This window comes from Sapajus apella, unplaced genomic scaffold, assembly GCF_009761245.1.
Source record: "Sapajus apella isolate SASKATOON/1434 unplaced genomic scaffold, GSC_monkey_1.0 scaffold7, whole genome shotgun sequence".
NCBI lineage: Eukaryota > Metazoa > Chordata > Mammalia > Primates > Cebidae > Sapajus > Sapajus apella.
The window spans coordinates 278,482-288,000 of record NW_022436947.1 but is presented as its reverse complement, the minus strand read 5'-3'; the positions used below and the strand labels follow the sequence as shown (position 1 = coordinate 288,000).

General features: G+C 46.3%; 1 protein-coding gene across 2 annotated transcripts in view; it reads right to left on the bottom strand.

The window, feature by feature from the left end:
- Nucleotides 1-9,519, bottom strand: part of DENND11 (DENN domain containing 11) — a 45,389-nt gene that overhangs the window by 8,716 nt on the left and 27,154 nt on the right. For both annotated transcript variants that reach the window (XM_032275626.1, XM_032275627.1), the window contains exons 4-5: nt 8,721-8,874; nt 1,080-1,218 (exon numbers count right to left, since the gene is read on the bottom strand). In XM_032275626.1, coding sequence (XP_032131517.1) covers nt 1,080-1,218; nt 8,721-8,874 — 293 coding nt within the window. The remainder of the gene's footprint in view (nt 1-1,079; nt 1,219-8,720; nt 8,875-9,519) is intronic.

The following is a 9,519-nucleotide window of genomic DNA, read 5'->3' as shown; positions in this document are numbered from 1 at the left end:
CAACACCCCTGCTCTAGGCCACCTTCCTCCCTCAGCACCCCTGCTCTAGGCCACCTTCCTCCCTCAGCACCCCTGCTCTAGGCCACCTTCCTCCCTCAGCACCCCTGCTCTAGGCCACCTTCCTCCCGCAACACCCCTGCTCTAGACCATCTTCCTCCCTCAGCACCCCTGCTCTAGGCCATCTTCCTCCCTCAACACCGCTGCTCTAGGCTATCTGGTGCCTCAGGAACCAGGTGGTCCTGGCATTCTGAGGACACTGGAGGTAGCAAGCCTTTTGGGGACCCACAGCAGAAACTGACCCCTCAAGGTGATGTCAACAACGTGCTTACCAAACCAAATAAACATTTCTCAGTCTTTGTCTAGCTGGTCTTGCTTAGAATTTGACCTTGTTAGAACTCCGGCTTCTGAAACCCTCCTGTCTTCCAGTTCCTCCTTCTGCCTGTTCCTCCCCAGTCCTTTCTGTCCTTCCACCTTTCTGGTCCACCTCCTGTGCCTGGCACGCCCCTCCTCACTTGTACTTTCCCCAGGTAATGCCGTCCATCTCAGATATCAGTGGAGAAATAATCTACCGCCCTCAAATCTTTATCTCCAGCCCAAACGCCCACAGGTCCCAACCCAGCTGTGCAGGGTGGACAGACACTCCTGCTGCGAAGGTCTCACGGCAGTACACCCTCGTCACGTCCCACATTAACCTCATCAAGCCAGTGGCCCACTCCTCCTCAGTCCCCCACGTGGTGGCCCCACTACCCTTGCTATTCTAGACTCTTCTTCCATTGCAACCTCACATACGTCAGAACCTTTACAACCCAATGAGACAACAAGTTTAGTCCAGTTCCTCGTAACTACATCTAGAATGCATCTTCTCTGCTTAAATCCAGACCCTAATCTTTGGCCAGTGTCATCCAACCCATCTTCTACACTGTCACCACCGTTCACAGCCAATCAGGTCACTCCTGGGCTTAAAACCCCAACCTCTTGATGTGGCCCAAGCTCTTCCAAATTCGGTCAATGATACAAAGACTCAAGCAGTTTCTGCACCTGTGATTTAAGCAGCACCCCTGTCTCTGGCTTCTGGTTACCTCTATAGCACACCACACCCACAGGTGGGGGAGAAAATATCAAAATGCGCTTTCGAAGTAAGGCAAATTTCCAGAGGATGAGGATCTGTTCTCCAAAGAACTTAATAAACTGAGACATGCAGCCAGCTGGGTGTGTGATCTGAAAAAATTGAGGGGAATAGGGAGGAAGAGGAGTGGAGGAACAGCTTGTTAGAAATATAGCAAAAGATATCTAATGCCCCCCACCGAAATTCTAAAGTACAGCCAAACAGATACATTAAAGGATGTTTATTTCCACACAAAATGATGCTTTTCACTTTAGAAGTCTTACCATTAAACTGGATTTCTATAGTATAATGGCTTCCTGATACACTGATGTTTGAGTTTAGGGATCATTATTTTACTCAGAATGGTGCAAAGAAAACAAAGCTGAATACAAATTTTAAAAAATCAGAATAAAAGTGTCTCTAAAGACACAGTCTGCTTCAATAAGAAAACTCAAATCGAAAACATTACTAAGCACTGTAAGTAATAACATGATGAACACACAGTCCCCAGTCAGATCCCAAATCTATGGGGACTGCTACTGTGCAAAGTGAGGTGTCTGCAGAAGTCACAGGTAGGTAGGAGGCCCTGGCATAATAATCCCTGCTGCACTTCATCTCTGTCCATGAAGTCTCACTCACTCTGTCGCCCAGGCTAGAGTGCTGTAGTGGCGTGATCTTGGCTCACTGCAACCTCCACCTCCTGGGTTCAAGAGATTTTCCTACCTCAGACTCCCAAGTAGCTGGGATTACAGGCATGCGCCACCATGCCCAGCTAATTTTTGTATTTTTAGTAGAGACGGGGTTTCACCATGTTGGCCAGGCTGGCTTTGAACTTCTGACCTCAAGTGATCCGCCCACTTTAGCCTCCCAAGTTCTGGGATTGCAGGCGTGAGCCACCGCGGGTGGCCCCACTCTTCCTTCCGACACTGACTGCTCAGGTCTGGCAACCCCTGAATTGCCTTCCAGGAACCCTGTGCCAAGGAGTATCAGAGGGGTTAAGAGCATAAGCTCTGATCCCAGGAAAAGCTGAATTCCAATCCCGGCACTGCCACTCACTAACAGGGAGATCTGGGGAAAGTTCGCTCATGTTACCGGTTCTCTACCCTTAACTGTGAAATAAGGAACCATCACCTACCTCACAGGGTTTTAAGGACTGCCTGAGACAAAACATGAAATAGCACATAAAAATAGCCAATATGGGGCAACCACTGCTGTTACTGGCAAAACAGAAAGGCTTCAAACCCTGTGCCTCGTGAGCTTTGTGAAAGGTCACTTCCATGCTGATGTGTCAGATGTAAGGGAGATAGGCAAGACCACTTCTGAGAGAGGCACCAACTCCCGGGCTGCAGGCTAGGGTTTCACAACTACCAGCCTTTGGGGGCACCTATGCCCGAGCCTTGAGGCAGCCTCTGCATTCTGCCTGTCCAGGCCAGGGCTGTCCTGGGCCTTCCGAAGACGTGGCCACACCACCCGAAGAGGATTTCCCTTTCCAAGGCGCCACTCCTGCACTGATACCATTCCCCTACCACATGCCAGGATAAAGGTGACCCTGTGCTGGGCATGCCATTTGCCACCCATGCCTACTATTCTGCCACCACATCCCAAATCGTGAGGAGGAGAGGCATCAAGTGACCAAGGCTGGTCCCATCCCTCCAATCACTGTCTCTCATCAAAGTCTAACAGCAACCAGAAAAGGAAAGGGCGCCAAAGCACACCCGGTTCCTCCCAGCGCTTCCACTGCTTATCTTCAAGCACCCAACTGTTCTTCCACTGCACGGAGGCCAGGTGGGGCTCACCCAATGTTTATTTTATAGGCTAGTGGGAGAAACAGGCAAACAAGCTTTTAAAATACAGCCTGATGGGAGCCGTGATGTGAGAAGAATGGGGGTTGGGGGAGCAAACTGGACGGTGCCTAATCCCATTCTAGAAGAGACAAAAAAGACTTCCCGGAGGAAGTGATGTTGAAGCTTTGACATAAAGATGAATCCGAGGGAAGGTGTTCACACACAAAGGATGCAGGTAAGAGGGAACATGGCCCTTCTTGGGACCTGCAAGTAGTTCAGGTCCTGTGTCCAGGCCCACACCAGGGAAGCAAAGCAGGCAGCCAGCACAGGGCTACCTCCTCTCTTCCAACAGTCAGCTCAAGAGACTTCTTAACCCTCTTCACTCCACCAGGCTCACTGCACATGCAACAGAAATCTCTCCTGCTTTCATTTGAATCTTTCCCTTTTTTCAGCCTTGTTTCTCTGTGGCTTTACAGGTAACTCTCTTTTCTTGATGCCTCCAGCGCTTGCCTTCATGTTTTCTCTCCAACCTTTCAAGTCCACACTCCAGCCTCTTTTCACTCGTTTCTTTTTACTCCCTAACCACTGTCAGCTCAGTCTCCATAGTAGGCTCTGATATGCCTACCACTGGGGAAGCCCTCCAGCCTGGGGCCCAATCTCCTCCCCTATATCCCCCTTCCACTCCCCCATTTTCCCAAGGGAAGCATTTAGCTGCCGCATTTGGACCTCTCAGAGAGGTATTCTTCTTCCCTCTGGTTCCTTTCCAGTTTATTTTTTTCCCTCGGAAACATTCCTATATCTGACTCCTACATTAAAAGCTTACTTCTTTAAAGTTATTTTTCTTGAGATGGAGTCTTGCTCTGTCACCCAGGCTGGAATGCAGTGGCACGATCTTGGCTCACTACAGCCTCCGCCTCCAGGGTTCAAGCAATTCTCCTGCCTCAACCTCCCGAGTAGCTGGGATTACAGGCACACACCACCACGCCCAGCTAATTTTTGTATTTTTAGTAGACACAGGGTTTCACCATGTTGGCCAGGCTGATATCAATCTCCTGATCTTGTGATCCACCTGCCTTAGCCTCCCAAAGTGCCGGGATTACAGGTATGAGCCACGCCTGGACTAAAGTTTTTATTTATACATGTGTTGATGTTGTAAAAATTCATTGAATTATATACATATGATTTTTTAACTTATTTCTGTAAAGTGTTATATTTCAATAAAAAGTTTAAAGATATATATATATACACACACACACACACACACACATTATTTTCCATACATAACAAGTATTATTATATCATATGTGCTATTTTTAAGTGATGTCTTTTTTTTTTCCTGGCCCCTGTCTTTTTTATACATATAAGCCTTACCCTACCCCGTCCCATACTTTACCTCATCCCAGGGAGTACATGTCTTAATAACCTCATATACACCCATCAACAGCTTCCATGTTTGTGTCTGGGTGTGTATGTGTCTCTATCTAAACAAAGACTGTGACTGTTTAACAACAGTGTAATCATATCACATACACAGCCAGCTGGCCCTATGGATCCCTGATACCACATCCTCAGATTCAGCCAACTGCATGCAGATCAAAAAAACTTGGAAAAAGAAACAATAATAAAATACATGTAAAAAAGAAACACAATGTAACAACTATTTGCATAGCATGTACATTGTATGAGGTATTGTAAGCAATCTAGAGATGATTTAAAGCACAGACGGTCCCTGATTTACCATGATTCAACTTATCACGTTTTCAACTGTATGATGGGTTTATTAGGATGTAGCCCCATGGAAAGTCAAGAAGTTCCTTAAGACTTTAACGGGATTATGGTTTCTACTGAATGTGCATTGCTTCTGCACCGTCGTAAAGTCGAAAAATCATACATTAAGTGGAACGATCATAAGTCAGGGACTGCCTGCTGCGTGGCCAGCATTAAGTGTACTTTTGACTTACAATGTTTTCAACTTACAATGGGCTTATGGGGTGGAACCCCACGGTAAGTTGAGGAGCATCTGTATATGGGAGGAAGCACATAGGTTACATGCACATACTACACCCTACTATGGGGACTTCAGCATCTGCAGATTTGGGTATCTGAGGAAGGTCACCTAGAACCAATGCCCTGCAGATACCAAGGGATGATGAGTTTTCTGCGCCTTGCTATTCTCACACAAATTAGAGCTTGTGGTCCTTCCATGTCACCTTCTTATGCTCTAATTCACTATTCACCACGGCTTTTAACACATAGCCTTTCTAGTTTTCTACCACGTTGAACAATGTTGAATTAAATAATGTTTCACATATATCATTCTGGTGGATAGATCCCACAGAATGAGGCTGCTAAGACAAAAGTCACATGTTTGACTGATTGATTTAGAAACGAAGTCTTGCTCTGTCACCCAGTCTGAAGTGCAGTGGTATGATGTTGGCTCACTGCAACTTCTGCCTCCCAGGTTCAAGCAATTCTCCTGCCTCAGCCTCCCGAATAGCTGGGATTACAGGTGCCTACCACCATGCCTGGCTAATTTTTGTATTTTTAGTAGGGACAGGGTTTCACCATGTTGGCCAGGCTGGTCTTGAACTCTTGACCTCAAGTGATCTGCCCATCTTGGCCTCCCAAAATGATGGGATTACAGGCGTGAGCCACCACGCCCGGCCATGTCTTTTTATTTTGATGTGTTGACAAACTGTTTTTTAGAAAGAAGACACTCCACATTTCTACCTGCAACCATGATAGTACCCTTTTCCCTGCATCTCCTGGGGTCTAACAGGTATGTTCATGAGCTATCCTCAAAAGCATAGGCAATTTTCTTTTTATCCCTTAGTCCCTCATCCCTGGACTCTTACGGGAAGGAATACACGTACATTTAGGTCAGATGCTGGTCACCTCCCTGTGTATTTGTTGATAATTCCAACAGAAATTTAACTCTGAAGGGAAAAATGGGCCCAAGTTATAAGCAGACAGAAAGAAAACAGGACTCAGGTCAGTGCAAGTCCAGAGTACCTCTAATGGCCCTCTGACCATTTCTTAATGACTGTCTCTCAGCCTATGCTATGGGCTTGGGGAAACCTCCAAATGACATTTCCTAAACTCACATGCCAATTGGCTTCCTGTTAGATTTCTTCAATGGAGAGCGAGGACTGCAGATTGAAAGGCAGAAGGAAATCTCTTCAGTTTCTTTCTCTGGCTAGTATTTCTCCAGCAGCAGAAGACACCTGTGACTCCAGCCTCCAGCGTTCCTTAGCATGCACAGCACAGGTAGAGCCACACCTCCTGAGAGGTTCCAGCATAGATACGTAGTGCCTCCCTCAGAGATCTGAGCACTGGCTGTGCAGGGACCCATCCTGCAGGCTCCCATGATTTTGATCACGCGGCTTCTGTTGCTTTGTTACCCCAACCCTAGGGGAGGGTGACAGGCAGCCTCTAAGATAGTCCCCAGTGATCCCCGCCTCTTGGTATTTACAGCCTTATGCAATCCTCTCTTCCTCTTGAGTAATTTGCTTCTAAGAAAATATGGTGACATTGCAGGGCTGTCACTTCCATGATTAGGTTACAAAGGGTTCTGACTTCCGTCTTGCTAGTATACTCTCTTACTGGCTTAGATAAGGCAAGCCCGAATACTGGAGAGACCCATGTGGCTAAGAACTGAGGGAAGCCCTCAGTTAACAGCCAGCAAGGTATTGAAGCCTTCAGTTCAAAAAAGCCCCCAAGAAATTTGATCTTGCCAACACCCACATGATCTTAGAGGTCGATACCTTCCCAGTCAAACCTTCAGATGAGCCCCCAACCCTGGCTGATACCATCTCATGAGAGATTATGACATAGAGAACCTGGTTAAGCCATGCTGGAATTCCTGACTTACAGAAGCTGTGAAATAATAAATATGTAATACTTTAAAACCATTAGTTGGGGGATAATTTGTTACACAGCAATAGAAGACTACAGGGTGTTAGGCTATTAGCTATAATTACTAATATATTGGTTACCCACTCCTTTTTTACTCCTTCAGCCTTCCAACTCCTATATTACTGATTTCCTATATTAAATTAGTTTGAATTATCTAGCATGGTCTTTTTTCCCCCGTAAGTCCCTAATTAGTATTTGTTAGGATTCAAGTTCCAGGTCTACTATTAAAGGTTCTCTACAATCTAATTCCAACCTATTTCTCCAATCATCTCTCTCAGGGCCAGCTGACAAACATTTAATCCCAGCCAAACTAGTTTGCTCATGTCCCATGAACTTGTGTTTTTCCATGTCCATATCTCTGTAAGGACAGCGGAGTGGGGCAGGAAACATGCACTGGCTGTGGCACCAGACCTCTGTTTAAATCTTGGCTCTATCTCCTATTAGCTATAAGACCTAAAGCAGGCTGGGCACGATGGCCCACACCTGTAATCCCAGCACTCTGGCAGGCCAATGCGGGCAGGTCACTTGAGTTCAAGACCAGCCTGGCTAAGATGGTGAAATCCCTGTCTCTACTAAAAATAAAAAAATTAGTTGGGCGTGGTGTAGGTGCCTGTAATCCAAGCTACTCAGGAGGCTGAGGCAGGAGAATTAGTTAAACCCAGGAGGCAAAAGTTGCAGTGAGCTGAGATTGTGCCACTGCACTCCCGCCTGTGTGACAGAGCAAGACTCCGTCTCAAAAAAGGCCTAAAGCAAGTCACTAGCCCTTTATAAGCCTTGGTTGCTTTAGCTGGGAAACAAGGATTAAGGCCGGGCGCGGTGGCTCACACCTGTAATCCCAGCACTCTGGGAGGCTGAGGCAGGTGGATCATGAGGTCAAGAGATTGAGACCATCCCGGCCAACATGGTGAAACCCTGTGACTACTAAAAATACAAAAATTAGCTGGGCGTGGTGGCATGCACCTGTGGTCCTAGCTACTTGGGAGGCTGAGGCGGAAGAATCGCTTGAACCCGGGAGGCGAGGTTGCAGTGAGTTGAGATTGCACCACTCCAGCCTGGCGACAAAGCAAGACTCTGTCTCCGCCAAAAAAAAAAAAAAAAAAAAAAAAAGGATTAAAAAAACATTTACTTTAAAGAATGCTGCAACAAGTATAGAGAAATAGCTGGCACAATGCCTAACTCCCCAGAAGGTGCTAAGAAAGTGACAGACCATGGTTCTCACTGCTGTTCACACCTTTCCTGGTTCTGGAATCAGCATTTCTCACTCTCCACCTAGGCAAATACCCAGGGGCCGCGTCTTCTCCCAAGGCACCTCCCAGAGTTCTCCCCTGGACTCTTGGCATAATTTCTCTACCAGGGGAGCCCTAGGTTTCCATGGAAATATCTTGTGACCAACCACAGGGGAAGGAGAAGGAAGAGAAAGAGGAGATTCATGTTCTTAGTCATATTTGCACCCTTCCGACACCTAACGCTTCACTGGGGGTTTTGCTAACTGTAAACAGGCATATTCTCGTACCAAAGCCAAAGTACTTCAGAAACAAATACAAAATGAAGTAAAATTAAAAGTATCTTAGCTAAGAAATGTCATACTTATTCATCAAGCGCTTCACTTCATCTTTAGTTCAAATGTCTAGTGTTAAAATAACAGAAGAAATTAACAGAATTAAATCCATCTTTTCACAACTCGCCTATCATACTCACCTTAATACAATGATTACAGAAGTGTCTAGAAAGCATATTGTTTAAGATAACTTGCCTTGTGTTTTAAACAAACCCAAATGCTTATGCTGCAACTCTATCAAAAGCAGACATTTTGTATGATCCAAAGACGTACTTTTTCTATTCATTAAAAATTAATCAACAGCTACTATTCCCAGATACAGATCAGTATCATGTAAGAAGAGCAAGGCTAACCTCACCTTCATCTCAGGGTACATGTATCGGTGGATAGAAGGCAGCCAGTAGACAGGTGGCAGGCTGCTGCCTCTTCCAGGACCAGCATGGAGCACCCCCTTTTTGTCCTCGTAGAAGGCAGCCAGATGAGAGTAATGTCCTGGCATCTCCAGCTGATGCCTGCAGAAAAACACATGCATGCATGCATGCACACACATGTGTGTGCACACACAGTGAGAACAGACCTGGTCACAGCTCTGCTCCCACTTCTACCCCTTCCCCTCGCAAAGGCCATAACACTCACGGCAAAGGCCCTGACATACTCCAAAGATCCCCATCTGGAGGTTGCTTAGGTCACCTCCTTTGATGCTACAGAGGATCCTTAGGAAAAGTTCAAATATGGGCCTGAAACTCCCTGACAGCACCATGGAACACATTCTTTTTCTCATGGGAAACAGACAGAATTAACAGACTATGACTAATGTCTATTGTTCTTAAGCAAGGTACGCCAGAGACTGGGTGCCACTTCCCAGAGAATGGCTGCTTCCTGTGAGAAGGGCCAGCTTGGAAGCCTAAAATCCCCTGCTTAAAGCCGCTCTTTGTTTAGCGAACTCACGCTTGCCTGCTTGCTTTGTTGTTGTAGAAGAATACTGAGAAGCTTACTCCCAATGTCTCAAATAAGCAAAAACAATTATTATTGGATGTCACCAGGGCTCATAATTTGTGCATCAAGTATAACAATAAAGAAATAAAAAGCATCAGAATCTCTTCTCTGCCAGCCCCACCAGCTTGGGTTGCAGAGCCTGGCTGTGGCTGGCCTAGCTA